This window comes from Ceratocystis lukuohia (genome assembly GCF_044167205.1).
Source record: "Ceratocystis lukuohia strain C4212 chromosome Unknown Supercontig5_pilon, whole genome shotgun sequence".
NCBI classification, from domain to species: domain Eukaryota; kingdom Fungi; phylum Ascomycota; class Sordariomycetes; order Microascales; family Ceratocystidaceae; genus Ceratocystis; species Ceratocystis lukuohia.
In genome coordinates, this window is record NW_027263524.1 from 788397 (window position 1) to 807341 (window position 18945).

At 48.6% G+C, this 18945-nt stretch overlaps 3 protein-coding genes across 3 annotated transcripts; 2 read left to right on the forward strand and 1 right to left on the reverse strand.

The window, feature by feature from the left end:
- Positions 1–3283: 3283 nt before the first annotated feature.
- Positions 3284–4925, forward strand: HOO65_050215 (Aldose 1-epimerase; the record flags this gene model as incomplete). The annotated part of the gene is made up of 3 exons (XM_071003322.1): positions 3284–3318; positions 3760–3994; positions 4071–4925. The coding sequence occupies 3 exons, from the start codon at positions 3284–3286 to the stop codon at positions 4923–4925; spliced, it is 1125 nt and encodes a 374-aa protein (XP_070858274.1).
- A 338-nt stretch (positions 4926–5263) lies between these two features.
- On the reverse strand, positions 5264–6333 carry HOO65_050216 (putative quinone oxidoreductase; the record flags this gene model as incomplete). The annotated part of the gene is made up of 2 exons (XM_071003469.1): positions 5264–5464; positions 5599–6333. 2 exons carry the CDS (start codon positions 6331–6333, stop codon positions 5264–5266), a joined length of 936 nt encoding a protein of 311 aa, XP_070858275.1.
- A 2518-nt stretch (positions 6334–8851) lies between these two features.
- Positions 8852–14507, forward strand: HOO65_050217 (Protein fem-1 -like protein B; the record flags this gene model as incomplete). Its single annotated transcript, XM_071003071.1, has 2 exons — positions 8852–10877; positions 10930–14507. 2 exons carry the CDS (start codon positions 8852–8854, stop codon positions 14505–14507), a joined length of 5604 nt encoding a protein of 1867 aa, XP_070858276.1.
- Positions 14508–18945: the final 4438 nt, after the last annotated feature.

Below are 18945 nucleotides of genomic sequence, written 5' to 3' on the forward strand. Positions count from 1 at the left end.
AATGGTCGTATCCCTAGCTTCATGCAGGCAGGCCTTAGTGGGGTGGATAAGCAGCGGTCCTGACCCTCTCTCTGCACTACAGCAGCACAATGCGGGTAAGGGTAAGAGGTGCTGGCAAAGACACAGCAAGCATGACGATGACCCCAGCTAATACATTAGGGGGATACGCCTAGGGGTCGGCGAACGTGGATTAACAGGGCTTTTAGCAACGGGCCTACGATAACACAACACGGTTGTGAACCATTGTCGTCGCCATACATACGCGGCCTATTTTCTTTTTGGCGCATGGAAATAAACGATTCTCTGTTGGCCAGAAGTAAAAAGCGTGATCTGAATGGGGCTCACAGGGTTGGCCTTCGGAAATACGGTAGGCGTTGCACTAAAAAAAGGAAGACGAAAAGAAGGATGGCATTAGTTGTCTCTAGAGAGCTGATCCAAGCGGATTTGGGGCTAGTGAGGATGGAGGATGCACTGCACTGTAACACATGTACGCATCCTGCTTGTTTGCTAGGCCGTTGGAACCTATGTGGTGGCTCGTTTGTGTGTTGTTTGCTGAAAGGGTGAAGGGGTGGGTGAGTATGTGATGGCGATGGATTGTTTGCTTACCTGTTTGCTTGGCTGTGTCAATGTTTGCCCGTTTACAAGGTTGTTTTTGCTTGTGTTTGTGGAAATATTTGCATTCACACATGCAGTTGCATGAAGCCACACACAAACATATTGGGCGTTTCTCCTCAGCCATACGAGCCTTCGCCGACACGGCCAAGTGAAAGGACGGGGTTTCTGTGGATTCTAAATGCAGGCTTCGCAGCAAGGAAGCAGCTACGTCTAGAAAATATCGCACGAGATATAGGGATAGCAAGGGTTAGACATCAGGACTCAGGTGAGAGGGTGGAAGGGGTTCAGGTTCAGGCTGTGCTAAAAGCAAACAAAACGGGGTGCCACATCCAAAAGGACATTTTGCTCAGGCCTTGAAAAGGGGACAATTATTATGAGGGAAGAAAGGGAAGCTAATACAAGGGAAACGTGGACAAGGGAGACGTGGAAGTTTTCAGAGTCAAAATAAGATGAAAAAAAAATCTGATGACGACTTTTCTACCCTCCCTCCATCTGGCAGTTGCTACAGTTGCTGCAGTTGTTTGCTCTTTCCATCTCCAATCCTCCACAATGTCCGCCCGCCCACCCTGACTATACTAGTTAGCCAGGCCTCCCGCCCGCCCTGTTTCCTAGTTTTAGCTTATGTATTCTTGTTCTTCCTTCCTTCAGTGCCCTGGTGGCTGTGTCCAATACTCTAAAGCCTGTGGCTCCCACAAGCTGCTGCTCTCCTGCTGGTTGTCGACTATGCATACGCACTGAAATGACAACCGCTTCCTTTCCAGAAGCGTAGCCGCCTTATGGTAATCAAGACATGTGGTTGAAGTTGAGCCTCTCAACCGCCTCGAAAACGGACCCGAAATTCAGCAGTCTCGTGTAGCATTGCCTGGCCCTCGCTCAAGCTGCAAACAATATGAAGTAAGTTTGCCATCGCCTCGTGAGCCCGGGCTGTTTGGGTGCGGCGGAAACAAAAACAAAAAGTTCATCCCATTGAAAGTCATCAAAAGCAACCAAGGCACAGAGTGAGACCTGAAAACCGGGGCCTTACATGGGAGTAACTTTGTGATAATGTTGCCTGTACCGCACTAGTCCGTCGGGCGAATCCAGCTTAGTTGCTGATAGTGATAGGCCTCTTTGTCACGTGAGAGGCATCGTGCTGGCTGTCTGCCGGCTTCCCATTGGCTGGCTTGGGTCTCCAACTGCTCTTGCATCAATGGTGGAAGTTGCTAGGGTCTTGGCGCAGATTTACGAGCTCAGCCTTTCATCTAATAGTCACTTCGAACACTCTTGCAATCGCAGCGTAGTTTGGCTACGATCGGCAATGTATCTGCAGGCATAGCCAGTTGTCTCCCCCACCTAGAGTGGCTTCAAAGCCCAGCTTTACATTATCTTGATGTTCAAACTGCCCTCTCTTGATCAGTGCAAGCCGTGCTTTGTGCCATCCTCATCATGCTGTCTTTAACAATGCACAGGCTGCCGCATGATCCTGTGCCCACACAACCGAAGCTAGCTCTTTTTTTTTTGCCACGACGTTGTACACCACCTACAGAACGTCGCCAACAGTTATGTTCGTTCATTGATTGGTTTGCTCTGTGTGCTCTCACGCCGAAGCTTACTTGGAGGGATCTCGAGTCTCGGTATATAGACAGGCTGTCCTCCACCGCTATTAGTACTGATGTTGTGCTAGAAACACCGTCATCGTAGGCATTATGTTAGCATTTTCTTTGCTGGCGTGATGCTTGTATCCCAAGTTAGAATCCTCTATATTAAGTAAAGTCCATCCCACGACGAATTTCTACGAGTTCTGATGGACACCACTTTGCGGAAACGCTGACTTGCTTGGCGGTGATTGGAACAATGTCGAGTTGTGATTTGTCGTACTATGAATAGAAAAAGAATCGCTTGCTATACAGATCACTAGGGTTACAATACTACAAAAGTACACATAACCCTAATGCTACTCATGAAAAAGGGGTAGACTACTTTTATTCGTCACATCTTACAGCACTGAGCACGCCATTAAAATTTGGTCTCTAGGAGAGAAAAAACACATTATCATGAAATTCTACTCCAGTCACGCAACTAAGAGCCTCACAATGGAAAAGAACTTGGACTGTGGAGTAAATGGCGGCATAAAGTGGCAGAACAGCATAAAAAGCTCAGATCGCGACCTAGACAGCTTAGCTTGATAAGACAAGTGCTACAGTTAGATTAGACGCTTGGGAATACGCGAAACGAGGATGTTTCTATGGTGCATATTTGTGCAGTCTCGGCGACGTCCTCGATGCTCTCCGTGCTCTTGTTTCACGTCTACCATGCGCCCATTGCAAATCACTAAGGTATACAAGTAGGTACAACCAAAACCACCCAGAGCCTGCGTGCAGAAAAGTATCGCTACTTAAGCCCAGGTACTAATATAGTACGCTCATTCCAAGTTTCCAATAGCCCCACATTGATTTTCAATGGAGTAAGGAGCAAGTGAAATAGTAACAAGTATATCATATCTTGTCGCAAGCGCCCGTGTTCATAGTAGGCGTTTTTCTCTTTTTTTTTTTTTCTTTCTCAATCCAATCCAGTCGTTTTATCTCCATATCGCTCGCTATTTACCAGACAGAAAACTGCCTGTCGTCATACTCTTGTCCCTCCTCCAAATATTTACTTAGGTGCTCATTTGCTCTTCTACAACCTCAAGATGAAGCCTGCAACTAGAACTATTCTCGTGACTGGGTAAGTTGTCCACTTCTGTGTTCACCTGGCGCAAAAATGGCCCTCCAAGCAAACAAGTAGAAAGGCAGCCAAGCCTGCAGACCTTCACACTTCACGTCCTCACCTTACTTCTCACCTCGCCTATGGTCACCTGGCTCGCCCGACATATGCATATACGAGCTTTTGGGATCACACGTCGACTTTTGGTGCCTTAGGGCATCAAATGCTCTGCTCAGTTGTACCCTCTTCCCCATCTGATTTCCTAGCCAAGTCCAGCCCTTCCGCTTTCACTCCACAAGTCAGGCCCCATGGCTCTTTAGCGACACGATAGCCGCGGGCTTGCATGGAGAATTCCGATTGTGCTGCTTCTGCCTGATTTCCCCAAGATAGCAATGCCTTCCTTCCCTGTCTGCACTATTAGTAAATCACACGATGCACTAACACTCTAACTCAACCCTCCAGTGGCACTGGCTACATTGGCTCGTTCACCGCCCTTACTCTCTTGCAGAACGACTTCAATGTTGTTGTTATTGACAACCTCTACAACTCTTCGATTGTGGCCTTGGATCGCATTGAGCTTATTTGCGGCCGCCGTCCTGTCTTTTACGAAGTCGATGTTACCGACCAGAAGGCCATCGATGCCGTGTTTGATAAGCACCCCGAGATTGACAGTGTCATCCACTTTGCTGCCCTTAAAGTATGACATCCTTAGCCAATCACTGCTACAAAGAAACCCTACTAACCCTTATTCTACCCTTCTTTTTTTCTTGTAGGCCGTTGGAGAGTCTGCTGAGATCCCCCTCGAGTACTACCGCGTTAATGTCGGAGGCACCATTGCTCTCTTGACCAGCATGGTCAACCACAATGTGGGAAACATTGTTTTTTCGTCTTCAGCTACTGTGTACGGAGATGCTACGCGTTTCCCCGACATGATTCCTATTCCCGAGCACTGCCCCATCGGACCTACCAACACGTACGGCCGCACGAAATCCACTGTTGAGAATGTCATCACCGATCTGATTGAAGCCCAGCGCACGCAAGCCAAGAAGAACGGCCAGCCTGAGGCCCAGTGGAATGCGGCCTTGCTACGCTACTTCAACCCTGTCGGTGCCCATCCCTCAGGTGTCATGGGTGAAGACCCCCAGGGCGTTCCCTACAACTTGCTTCCTCTCCTTGGCAAGGTTGCCACTGGCGAGCGCGAAAAGCTGCTTATTTTCGGTGATGATTGGGATTCTCGTGATGGTACTGCCATCCGTGATTACATCCACGTTATTGACCTTGCCCGTGGTCACCTCGAAGCCCTCAAGTTCCTATATGAGAACAAGCCCGGAGTTAAGGCATGGAACCTGGGATCTGGCCGTGGCAGCACAGTGTACGACATTATTCATGCCTTCCAAAAGGTTGTCGGCCGTGATCTGCCACACGAGGTTGTGGGGCGTCGTTTGGGCGACGTGTTGGATCTCACTGCTAACCCCGCACTGGCAAACAAGGAGCTGAACTGGCGGACAGAGATTACCATGGAACGGGCATGCGAGGATCTCTGGCGCTGGGTAAGCAACAACCCCAAGGGCTACCGCCAGGACGCTCCAGCCGAGCTTCTTGAAGCTGTCAACGCCAAGAAGGCGTAAATCTGCGGTGGCGTTAAATGTATTGTATAGGGAGGGAGTATTGAGCAAGTTTTCGAGTGCAAGGGCCGTTCAATCGGACAGCAAGGATATTTTTTTGTCCTTTTTTTTTTTTTCCTTTTTTCCCTCTTGGGTAAATAAGGAGCTACCCAGCATCGCTTCTTGGACACGCTGAGCCTTCCCGATGTGAAGGTAATTTATTTTCTTTGGTGTTGAATTTAGTTGATGGTTGATCAATTAGCGAGCTCTTCTGATATAACGTATGTTAAGAAATAAAACAAACTGATACTGTTATTAATGTTCTGGGCCTAAAATACGAAGCATACCGTGCCTTTCCCACTTCAATCAATCTTCAAGAGAAGCTTTCCAACTGTTGTTCGGCTTTCAATGTCTGTGTGAGCCTGGGCCACCTCCTTCATTGGGTATACCTTGTGAATGGGCACACGAAGCTGGCCCTGTGTAATTTTGGTGAAAAGCTCTCCAGAGTATTTGTCTAGTTCCTCGCGTGTTGCTACGTATGCATTGACAGCCGGCCGCAGGAGCTTGATGTTTTTAGGGGTGAGGCGGAATATTTCCACAGGCGGTACAGCACCGGACTTGGGGAGAGGAGAAAAAAAGAGTGGTTAGAGTGATGTGCACATACACGAGTGCTGTTTCGGAGTGGTTCAAGACTTACAGCATTACCAAACGAGATGAGGGTGCCCTTGCGCGCAATCGCGTCGATATCGCCATCAAAAGTTGCCTTCCCTACGCCATCAAAAACGACATCGACGCCATGTCCGTTTGTTGCTGTCTTAACTTGCTGAACCCAGTCGCTTGCCTTTGAGTCCAGAACTACATCTGCACCTAGCTCCTTGACCAGTTCGCGTTTCTCCGCGCTGCTGGCAGTGCCGACGACTTTGGCACCAACTGACTTCAGCAACTGTACTAAAAGACCACCAACTCCGCCAGCTGCCGCATGCACTAAAGCCCATTGCCCAGGGCGCACATCAGCCGATTCACGGATAAAGGTCCATGCTGTCAAGCCTTGTAGAAAGGCAGCAGCTGCGACATCCAGAGTGATATCGGCAGGCACACGGACAAGGCTGGCTTCTGAAACAGCCGTGTATTGAGCATCAGCGCCAGGCGACATGTAGACTACATGGTCACCAACAGCAAAGCCGGTTACATCTGGGGCGACCTGGACAATGATGCCTGAGGCTTCACGGCCGAGGGTGTGTGGGTAAGAAGGTGCCTTGTACAGACCAGTGCGGAAATAGGTATCGATGTAGTTGATGCCAGCATAGGCATTCTTGACAATCACGTGACCAGAGGAAAGGCTAGGGACAAGGGCGGTAGTATTGTATTGGAGGACGTCAATACCGCCGATCTGGGGAATGGTGATGGCGGTTTGAGTAGTAGGGATGGCCATTGTTGACAAGCGTTATAGAGCAAGTTAAATGAAAATGTTTCAAGTATAGCCTGGCAATAATGTTAGAGCACAAAAAGAGACCAGATTTAATTTGTTTCTTCTTGGGGGCTCTGGAAATTCCACAGGATGTAATAATGAGGGGTAAAGACGTGATGTGCGCGCGCGGGTGTCAAAGTAATTACCCGGAACAACGAATGCGCGCGCCTTCTCTAGGCTCTAGGGTGGGGCCGCTAGGTTAGGTAAGTAGCACTAGCATTAGCATATACAGTAACGTTGAACGCGGTACATCAGAGCCCGTAAAAGTACATGAATATCTTCAACGCGCTGTGCTTTCTCTTCACGACTGCGACGTGGCAGTTTTCCTCACGGTTATGCATTCATTTGGACAGGTTCTGATGAGAAGTGATGCCAACATTACATTAGAAATCAAGATCTTGTCCTTATGCATGATAGCAACCCTGGCTCAAAAAAGCTCAGGGTTGCGTCCTTATTTGTGTGACAACAAACAGACTTGGGAGCGATCGTCTGTTTCCGTTCCCCCAAGTTCTACTGCCTCAAGGATTGTGCATGCCAAACGCGGACCGAGATGATTGTATTGGAATCTGTTAGCCTCCCATTGAAGAAGAAGGTGTTGGAATAGCGGTGATAAGGCTGAACAGATGACCCTGACAGGCAGCAAATTCTCTCTAAAAACCCAATACACCGGTGCCACGCCCGCCCTGTAGTGATCCCGCTGCTCGGATTTAGCCACCACGGCTTCGTTTGCATTGTTCGAGTTGTCTCTTTTCTGCTAGCTCTTGTCTCTCCTCATCGTCTCTATAAATTTACTGTTTTTATACCTTGATTGGCCTGTTCTCTCCCTCGCGGCTGGAAGGTGTTGCTGTTGGGGGTGCACATATTTGAGCAAGTTTAAGAAGGTTTACTGTAGGGGCTATCTAGCACGCGCAGGCCTTGACGGTTTTCACACACCCTTTGATAAAATAGATCATTTCCTGTGTATCCCTCTTGTATACTGGGTAATAGGATAGGAGAAAATTATTTCTTCAAGTGCCGTCCTGCTGTCAGGTCTTGACTCATACCCCCTTCTTTTCAGCTCTGGGGTCTCGTCAGTAATGCTCTTCATCAAAGTCTACTCCCTCAACCCCCTACCCTAGTCCGAGGGGGTCTTGAAGACGAGGGAACTGCCGATGACATCTCTTGCCAATGCCACCCTTTGAATCGGGATGACCCGAGTCAGATGGCATATGAAATAGGGCGCACGCTCATCAGGGATATCCGAGGAATTAGGTCTCTTGTGGGCTTATTCATGTCAGGTTCCATGAGACCAGGGTTTGTGACTTGTTCGACAAGACCCTAATGGCAATGGACGGACCGGACCCACTTACAGTTAATAGTGTGTGTGCACTTATACGGCGAACTTGATTTTACTGGTCAAACAGGACTTGACGCAGCACATTTCTGACCGGAATTTCTTGTACGATGAGAGATTCTCTCTCTGCCTTGTACATTTGGATGGGAGCTCGCAGGCTAAGATGAGGTCAGCGCCACAAAAGCCTGGCTCCATCCCGGACTTGGCCAAGCTCCCAGATTCCAAGTCAGAAGTACTCACTCGACTTGCAGGTAATCTAACCGGACCAGCTAGCCTGCAGTCAGCGAGGATGTTGGAGATCCGCGCAAAAGCATGAATAATGCATGTGCAAGTATGCTGTACGTACACATCCCTATAGTACAATAGCGAAAAGAAGACCGGTTGGTGAGGAGGGACTGCGTAAGATGGAATGACATGGGAACATGGGAGCATGGGAACATGGGAACAGAACTTGAGCTTGCAGTAATTAAAAGAACGGCTGCAGCTACCCGGATGTTGCTGCCTGTCTTGAATTTATGTCGCCATTACATACACACAGCAAGTAAATATAAGAATCATCCGTACGTGTGTGCTCTGTCTCGGTTGGCATTGTGCCACGTAGAATTACCGTGAACTCCGTGAAAATGAAGGGAAAAATATATGCTTGCCCTGCTTATGCTTCTTACGTATACACTTTCCCGCCCTTTATCTTGACTCCATCACCCAGCCCCCATCGCCTGCCTTCTTTTCTGCTTTGTTTCTCTTTTGTCGGTCTTCTCGATGCCTGACTCCTACTGTAACTTAGGAAGGAACTTTAGAGACAATCTTCCGTGATTGGTTGGCACATAGCAATTCTGAAAACGAGGCAGTTTCCTTTTCACGCGTTCGATCGCATCTTGTTCACCTCTAACTAGCCCTCGCAATTTCCCACATATTTATTTCATATTTTCCTCCCATTCTCCGCACTCTTTCCGCTTTTCTCCTTTTTTTTCACATCTATATTTTCCTCCTAGCCTGAGAAACATCAGACGGTCCGGTCCATCTACTCGAGTCCCGCTCATCCGAAATCGAACACCCATATCCGTCACATTGTGATGATGTGATGAGACTGGCGCTCGAATCACATCTTTTATTCTTCGTTTTATATCATTCTTCCATCTTCGTCCCAATATGACACTAGCCGAACTTACTCTCGAGGAGCGTAATCTCCGCATTCACCAGCTTCGAAAAGCATGGAACATTGACTTGGCATCGTCGCAGCGGTCCTCGGAAAGTCACGAGTCGAAAATAGCTCCGAGTTTTCGTACACCCGACGACGAAGTCAAGGCTGAGGCTCTCTTGCGTCGGCGTCAGCTAGAGACTCCCATCGGAATTAAGAAAAGCTCATCCTTGAAGCGCGCTTTCACGAACCGGAAAAAAGGCTGGCAGCCCATTGAGTTGCTGGACGCTCTTGATGTGCACGTTTGTGATGGTGGAAGCCCAGGCATCGCCGAAGTTCTGCTAGGACGGCTGGCACAGCTGGGCGCAAGCATCAACGAACAGCCAACCGAACGACGATCTAGTTTCATTGGCCGCCGACGAAGTGAGGGCTTTGGCTATGCCGAGAGAACCCGGATTATTGAAAATGCTGTCAAAAGCCGCAATGTAGACATGCTACGGGTTCTTCTGCCATACGCTGACAGCGAAGCCCTGGACTCGGCCATCGTAACTGCGACTCTTCTGTGTGAGGAGCCCATGGTGGAGATCCTCATATCAAAGGGAGCTGATCCCTTTCGTGATCTAGAAGGGCAAAGTGCATTTCTAGAGCTTTGCGATATGGGTGGCCAAGAAAACTTAGTTCGGCTTTTGGTTTCTGGTGCAAAAGAGTCTCATTGCTTGGCAATAGGCATGGTAAAGGCTGCGAAATCTGGGTGCTTTGCTACCGTACTGCAGATCAGCCAGTCTATGGCAGACTGCGATTATAACTGCGCCGAAGCCCTTCGAATTGCAATAGAGAACGGCCGTAAGGACATTGCCCTTGCTATAGTCACTGCGCAAAAGCCGCCACAACCGGCCGGCCTCGAAGCGGCCCTGGACACCTTGTTTGAGCAGTCCCAAGTCCACCCACATGAGAAGCTTGATATGACCGAACTGCTACTTTGTGCGGGTGCAAGGGGCGATGCAGCGTCTCGGGCTTTGTTACACGCAGCCTCATCGCAGTTTGTTGAAATGGTGCGACTGCTGATCAGGTATGGGGCTTCTGTTCAATACCTCGACGGTGCAGTGATTAAAGAGGTGGTCACAAAGGGACACGACAATCTCCTCAAAACGCTTCTATCCTCTGGCCTGCCTTTATCGCCCCAGCTAGCTAGCGACTGTGTTAAACTAATCCCTCCACATATCAACCCAGATTGCCGCTATTCACTACTCACCATGTTGTTGCGTAATGGGGCTTCAGGCGAGTGCTTGGATGAGGCTCTAGTTCAGGCTGTGTTGAGTGGCGACGATACTATAATTGACTTGCTAGTAAAGCCAGAGTTTCCTAACCAAGGTTCAGCTACATGCCCATCTGGACGCCAGGAGGCGCTCAACTCGCATGCTATTGCATCGGTGGACTACAAGAATGGAGAGGCTATCAAGGCCGCCTTGGCTGCTGGAGATATTTCCGTTATTTCCACACTCCTTTCTGTTGGGCCTTCTCCAGAGACTCTAGCACACACGTTTACTCATACACATCGGCTCCCCCGAGAAGCACGACAGGAGGCTGTTCATTGCTTTATAGAAGCAGGGACCCCTGCTAATGTGATAAAGAATGAGTTCCAGCGTGAGATCGAGCAACATTCAGGCCATCGCGATGATGATATAGTGGCTATTTTGTTGAACTATATGTCTAAGGAAGACTTTGATATCACTCCAGCTATAACTGCTGCCATAGCTCGCCAGGACCGAAGTCTGTTGGCTACTGTTGTGCAGCATGCAACCAACCTCGAGGCTGCTGAAAGCATACCGAAAGCTATGTCAATTACCGACGAAGGGATGCGCCGAGAGATAATAACTTTGCTGTTGGTGGCTGGTGCAGATGCCGAAAAGGCTCGCATTGTAGCGGCTGTTATGACCGTACTCAAGTCAGAGCCGGTGGATGTCAAACTCCTGAGGTTGCTTTTGACAAGAGGCCATGCTGACATGAATGAGCTAGGCGGTTCGCCACTCTTATGTGGTGAGTTTTGGTTTCGCTGCTTTAGGAATGACTTGCGCTAACTTTATAACAGCTCTCGCCCATCCAGATCCGTTGATATTCCCACTTGTATTGAAGAATACTACGCTCGCTCCTGCAACAATTCTGGCTGCTATTTCGAAGCTCCTATCTCAGCCGGATAGCAAAGAGAAGATATCGAACTTGACTGCGCTTCTCCGACTCCCTGTGCCCAAAGCAGATCTTGGGAATCTCCTCGCCGATGAAGTACATTCGTTTATACAGACTCCCAAGGCCGACCGTAACATAAGGGTCATCCAAGCCATGGTCCAGGCTGGTGCGGACGTCAATGGCTCGGAAGGCCTTGCTCTTGCTCGAGCTGTTAGCGCAACGCACATGCCACTTACAGAAATGCTACTGGCTGAGAATCCAACGCCCGAGACTATGGCCTATGCATTCAGACAAGCCATCAATCTACTAGACCCGATAGATCGCCTCAAATTTGCCGAAAGACTGCTCAAGTCTTCGATTCTGCCAACTGAGGTTGACCAGGCACTGATTTACAGTATCAAGAAATACCCCGAAGACCTGGACCTGCTGGGTCTACTAATGGAGAAAGCAGACATGTCGTCAGGAGAGGCGCTTAACCTCGCTATTTCACACCGGAAGCTAGACATCGTCAAGCTTCTTCTGGGAAACAAGCATTCCGATGTTGTTTTGATTGAAGCCTTTAAACTGTCACTCGCCTGTACCGAGAAAGAAGACCGTCAAAGATTAACGGAGACATTCCTAAATGCCGGCATCCCAAAACAGATTGTCCGCGATTCTCTGTCAACTGCCGCTGGACAAGGGGACTTAGAGCTTGTGAATACCCTTGTAAAATATGGCGGAAAAATCCATGACATTGATAGGCAATCTATGATACAGGCGGTGCGTTCTGAGAGTCCCGAAATGCTCAAAATGCTTTTGGGAGAGAACAATGGCGCTATTAGCCCTGAAACACTCAATGCCGCTTTCCACACTGCTACTCAAATTTCCGATCTTGAAAAGCGCAGTTTGATATTTGAAATTCTTCTAATTCAGGATGGGATTGACAAAGATCTTGCTAGTGCTGAGTTGCTCTTTGCTGTGGAAGGCGGCGATGCTGGCATCAAACTCCTTACGGTGCTTCTTTCATGCGGAGCGGATCCAAATTTTCGAAATGCCGAAGCAATTTGTGTTGCTGCTCAGAATGAGTGTTTCGAAAGTCTGCAGCTTCTGTTAGCACGGGAAAATACAAACACGCAGCAGATAAAACCCACAAACACATCTCTGGCGATAACATTGAAGGCCAGCTGGAAGTTGCAGCGAGGCAAGAGGCTGAAGGTAGCAGAGTGGCTCTTCGATGCGGGATTAGAGCTCTGCGTGGAAATTCACATTGCTTTGCAAAAGACGCTTGTTTTTAAAGCCGACGAGGAACTTGATGTTGAGATGATGAAGCTTCTCCTAAGCAAAAGGGCGTCTCCAACTTACGATGGATGCAAATCCCTGATCCGCGCTGCGTGCATTCCATCACCAAGCATCTTGAGCTTGCTCTTGGAGCATTCTGATATCTCGGATAAGGAGGCGTCAGCTGCATTCACCGTCAGCTTTCCGCCAGATGCTGCCAGCAGGTGGCTTAGTGAAGACGGATACCAATGTGCCAAGCTCCTTATCGAGAAGGGTGCTAATGGAGATGGCCTCAGTATAGCACTTGTCGTGGTGCTAGAAGCACGCAACTCCTCGAATAGCAGCCTAGCTGACAAGTTTGCGGATTTTCTTATTGATAATGGCGCTGATATTAACTATAGCCACAGCCGAGCGCTTCGAATGTCTGTATCGCGGGGCAATATCCAGTGGGTTCAGAAGCTGTTGGACGGCCAGCCATCTTCAGGCAGTTTGAGTGCAGCACTCGGTCATGTGTTTGATGGAAACCTGGACGAGAACGAAGCTACTCTGATTCTACACATGATCTTAAGCTACAATTACGAAGGTGTCACAATTGACACTGGTGTACCGCTACAAGGCGATCGAATTCCAGTTTTAGCACGCGCTCTCTTGCAGTTCCCACGCTCAACAAAAATGATGACAATTCTTCTAGAAGCAGGCTATTACTACGACCCGATGCTGGCCTGTTTTGTAGGCTCACAGGACAAGATGAGTGAGAGAGAACAGGAGCAGGTCACTTTGCTTGTCTGGGCAATCATACAACCGGAGAAACGCATTAGCTCTGCGGTCATTGAGACGCTGATCAAAGCCGGCGCTGCAGTTAACTTTCAAACACCACGACTGCAAATGACGCCGCTAATGCTCGCGATCAGAGAGAAACGTCCGGATGTGGTTAAAGCACTCGTCCTTAATGGAGCTGATGTAGACTTGGTAGATGCCTATGATACTAGTGCCTTGCTCATGGCCGCCTCTCTCCGGGATTCACTAGCAACAGATGTTATGAGCACACTCTTGCTTGTTGACCCCGCAAAGAACGACGGGTCTCTGCACTCCGCTGCACGCCAGTTGAATTTGGCCACAATTGAGCTCCTCCTAAAACACGGCCATGATGCTGATTTCCCTAGCCTCGCCCACGGTGGTCGGAGTGCTTTGGCAGAACTGTGTCTTCATGCCTGCGACGAAGGCTCGCCACCTTTGACAAATACCCGACAACTCGAGATGAGAAAGGCCATGGAAATACTTATTAAACACGGGTCTGACCTTAAAGTAAAGTCTCTAAACGAATCTAGTGGAGCTAATGCTGGCTCCGGGAAGACTTTGTATCATCTGGCAATGGAGTCGACATCACCCTGGCTCACTTTGCAGGCTCTCCTTAAAGCAGGTTTGTGGAAGCTTGTTAATGAGCCCTTTACACATTTTGTCATCAACAACATGACATACTCGTTGACAATGTACGTTCGCCATGTGCGGCCATGGGATGAGTTCTCAGATTCCTTACTCACACTTCTTCGAAATAACCGCACCGTCGATGTCTTCTACGCGAATGAGGGCCCGCAGCCCGATAACGTCATTGGTCTTCCCAATGAGCTTGCAATCGAAGAACGCGACCGAATTGCGCGCCAAAAACAAGAATCTCTGATGCGCGAAAAGCACTTGCAACATATTAATTATCAGCGCGAGCTCGCAGCTATTGACTCACAGCTATGGAAGGACAAGGCAGCCATGGAAGATATGCACCGAACCAAAGTGCACCGCGATGAGATTGCTGCCTCACGTGAGCGTCGGATGACAGAAGTTGAGCACTTCCAAGCAATGCTTGACGCCAAAACTGCAGCACAACGCAGCGAGCGTGCCCACCTTACTGCACTAGACCGTGCGTCAGCTTTAAGACTGGCTCGTGAGATCGAAGCTGATGAGACGCGACACCGCAAAGTGCTTGAGTTTGAGTCGCGCCTTGCGACCGAGCGGGCGGCAAATCAACGCGCCGTTTCGCAGATTGAGCTTGAACGCCAGCAGCACATAGCCAGATATGAGCGAGAAGCAAGTGAGCGTGATTTAACGCGGATCCAGGCACACAAGCAGCTGATTCAGGACCAGAGTGCATTGGCCATGCAGCTGGGAAATACACGATCTATGGGCCAGATTCCAGCTAGGCAAGCAGTTGGCTATGTCACCGACATCCAATGAGGCCAATTGGACAATGAGAGGGGAATAGGAGGTGGTGGTGCGAAGACGATATAGACTGAACAATGTTAGGACTAGGATTGTGCGACTAGGGCTCTTGAGACTGTATGCCCCACATAAAAGCCCCATTTACAACCTCAGTGTCCTAACGCGGGCCCGGATCACGATAAACGGAGATAATGTTTAATTGCTTTCAACCAGTAGGTTTAATACTACTAGAAGCACGACAGAATAGATGCAAACTTTTTCCTAGAACTCCAACCCTCATAAGATCTGTTAATATGTCTTATACGCTACTCCTTATGTTTGGTAGGGGTTTAAATTTAGGTGCTTTTTTGGGCGAAGGAGAACCCTGATGGTCAACCTTGATGGACAAACGCAGCAGAACGACAACCACTAGAAGTTGGGTGAAGGAGGAGCTTGTAGGGCCAGCGACTCGTGGTAGCTGCCTCAGTAGTAGTGGTGATCTTCGGTGCGTTACTGGCGTTTGAGAACGGGGGTAGTTGCATTCATGACTTCTGTTCAAGAGGGGAACGTGAAAACTTTTCTCTTCCTTCTAGTTTCTTCTGTGAGAGATATACTCTTCTTTCTTCTATCTCGCACACTCTCACGCTTTTCTTCTTCTCCCTCTCCTTCTTCTTCTCCTCCTCCTCATGTGCATGTTCTTCTCGATGTTTCCTGGCATATATTGAACTAATTCCTCGTCCTCCTTACCACTCTCTGCATCGGCACTTTCATCACGACTATATCCCTGCCTTAATACCTGGAATTTATCCTAACTCTTCTTGACCGCTGTTCTTTTCACGCCTGCATCGACCATTGTCTTTTATGCCTTCGGCGTTCCCTTCTTTTCTTCTCTTTTTTTTAGCATTTTCTCTCATGTCCATTGGCCGTGACTAGAATAGCGCTTATTTCGTGTCTGTTGTGAACCCCGAAGTCTACCGATACTACAAATAGTCTCCTCGCCTAGCCTTCTTCTTCACTCACTGGCTTAGGCGCACATACGCATACGAACGCACACGGACTATCTCAGTGGCTATTCCTATCGCAACTCGCCTTTCTCGACTATACCGTGAATTCTAAGCCAGACAACCTAATATCCATGTGCTTTGCTCAGTCGGCATCCATCCATCGCTATCGCCATGTCCACGATAACCTTCCTGTCAAGGGCCTTTCTATTACGTGACTTGGCTACATGACCCCGTTCCGTTCGGCTATGCCCTCGCCACTCTTCTCATAACCAAAAGTACTCGTCTTTTGTGCACCAAGTCGTCTCATCGTGGCTTGCATGAGGCACCGAGGAAAGGACAGTAACAACAGCAACAATGTCCATCACTAGGGAGCCCCGTGTAGTATCTTTTGCCACCCTACTTCACTCGCTGCTTCTATATCCACAAGTAGCACCGAGGCATAGGGTTAGCGAAGATACATTACATACAAGGCCAAATAGTCTAGTGGCACAAAACGTATGAATACACACAAAGACATACACGTATGCATACATACGAGGACAAAAGAAAACATGCACACATGTCTATGCATGTATGTATGTGCACACCCACCCTCATACACATCTACCAATTGACGCCATCCTATCGACACATTACCGCGCTTTAACACCACGATTCTTCTTCTGTGTCATGGAATTTATCCCCCACACACTCACATCCCACACTGATTACTACTTTTGTTCATTTCCCTCTCCCTTGCTCCCCCATCACCCCATTCGTCTTGACGTTGCTCTACCACTTCACATCCTAACCCCGCGGAACTTTGGTACTGGCCGTCTTGCCATATTACCTACTCACCTTCCGATCATCGCTTACTAGTATCTCTCTACATCTCTGCCTTTGTCTCAATGTTCAAGGGTACTTCCTCGGCCGTGGCCCACCTGACTGACTATTGTACCTGCTACATGTAACATTGTCGTATAGGGCCGGCTTAAGCAGTCCAACACTGAGTCCAGGCCCATGGCCAGCCACCAGTACATGTCTGCTGTATACACACCAGGTCTCCACAGTGTCAACACTGTTTTAGTTGTTAACAATGTACATTCACTAGTACATCCACCCACTGCTAGGTCTTTTATGACCGCCCTTGTTGTTATTCTTCTACGCATGGTCCAACTCCTCTTTCTTCGCTCTCTCCCGAATCTAGGTCTGTCCATTTTGCCTAGTTCCAGAGTCCCAAGCCAAAGTCTCCTTTCATAGGCCAGCCACGCTAGCTAGCCTGCACAACGCTTCTCGCCCCACTGTTCTTGGAGGGCAATGGGAGTATGGAAAGAAAATAGAGACAAGAGGAAGGGGAAACAAGAGAACTGAGCCGAGTCTTTCGTGACTAGCTAACTCTGAGGAAGTCGGGTGGTCTATTGTTGATCTGATGGAATGAAGCCCCCCACCCTTGAAATACTGCCTCAAGGGTCCTTCCTTATATTGGCGGCTCCTATTGAATTGGATGCCCCTCTTCTGACTAACTTTTTGTCAAGGCACCCAAGTACTGGCAGGGTCAAGAATCGATGACATACCGCGTTTTTCTGCTTGATTTAACACAAATTCGACAAGCTTGACCTACTTAGCTTGGTCTTTGCACGGCATGCATGCACGCACAGCAATCATACAACTGGCAGAGTTTTGGCCCGTTGCTTGTCTGGCATGTCACTGCCATTTACCAAAAACGCCGCTGCCAGCCATGCTTTGTAAAGCGACGCAGAAGTTAGACCGTGTGTCAAGAATATGCGATGCAATATGCCAAAGGCACCTGCAACATGTGATTTGTGCTGGGTGCTCTGTTGCATTCTGTGCACTTTTAACTTCCACAACTTGCTCTCAGTTGACTGACTACCTGTACATTTTACGTGTACCTTTGCGTCTACAGTCAACTCAATTGTGAATTAATGAGGCTAACGCAGCGCGGCACAACAACGACAATATGCTACTTGAAATTGTAACAAAGTATCACACGAGCTACCCGCTGAAATCCCAAGGAATTCAGCCAAGTCACCCCCACCTTCACCTATTGGCCAATCTGAGCCCTGTCTTGTATACTCAGCGAGGACCCATCTCCATGTTTTTTTAGTCTAGCTAGAAGACATCGGGGTAAATACAGATCCATCTGCTACTCTTCTCGACTTGCCCTAGCCCGTGGATGGTCGGATAGAAAGGGTGAGGCGGGCGGGTGGCGTTCGAATCCCACACACCCATCTAATCCTTGCCCTCATCGCATTTTCCCATCTCCCACCTCCCTCATCCTGCCGCATAACATGTTAGAGCATGACCAAGCACTCCCAAATCATACTCAGATCATGCCAGGAGCAAGCGTGGGAGTTCTCCATGGAGGTTCACATGAGAGCTTGTGCACGAGAGCTCATCAAAGCAGGGGTGAGTGGAGGGAAGGCTAATGGGGAAAGGGGGCTTGGACGACCGATCCGTCCCTTTGTAGAAACGGATTTTTTTGGGCCGCCTTTCGTGGCCAAGGCGCCCATATCGGCATATAAAAACGAGGCCGTCCCCCTTTGTTCAGTTCTTTCTCGCTCTTGCTTTAGAATCATCACATTCAACTTCTTCTCCTCTTTCATCACCTTCAACCAATTTCACAAACTTCTTTTTTTGGACTTCCCAAACCCCTTTCAAACCTTCAAAATGAACTGGTAGGTTGGCTACGTCTTCTTTGTCTACTTACTGGCCCGCCTCAGTTTTACTAACAATATCTTGAATAGCGCCTGCGCCTGCTGCTCCGGTCCCGCCTGCGGATCCAACTGCTCTTCTTGCACCAAGTGCGATGTGAGTGCTTCTCTTTCCCACCAAAGTCTTGTCTAAAGGGGTTTTACCAAGCTAACATTTTATCGCAACAGCACTAAATTCTTTACCGCTGAGATGACACCTTAGCTGTTTGCTTTTGTACGAACCTGGGTTCTCTGCCGGAGCTAGCTGTCCATAGTTATAAACTTGGTTAGAGAGGAAGGACTCGAGGTTGATCTTGATATCGACGGGAGTAGGTTTTCTCGTGCGAGTTATACGATGGAAGGATAAAAGGGAAAATCTACTTTTGTCTGCTTAGTTTCTTTTTCTGCTCTCTCTTCAAAGCTTGACAGAAAGCGGAGAGAAGGGACGGGAAGATTCTAGCAGCGTAGATTTTCATAGTTGACTTGATGAGATCCAGTTGAATACATTTTTTTTTCTCAAATTACTTTTTTATTATTTCTTTTGCCAACATGTGAAACCTTAGGTTCTATATTTCGGTTGATTAATCGGGCTAATCGGAGACATTAGAGGAAGGTAGATTTGGTGGGGGTGCAGCTGGCTGGGGTTGAGGGCGATCCCAGAAAGTGAAGGAGGAATATAGGTACTAGAGAACTTATGTTAGTGGCCAAGTGATAGATGGCCTGGATTCGTAGTCGCTCGCATGTAAAGACAGACAGAAACAAAAGGAAAGAAGCAAACGG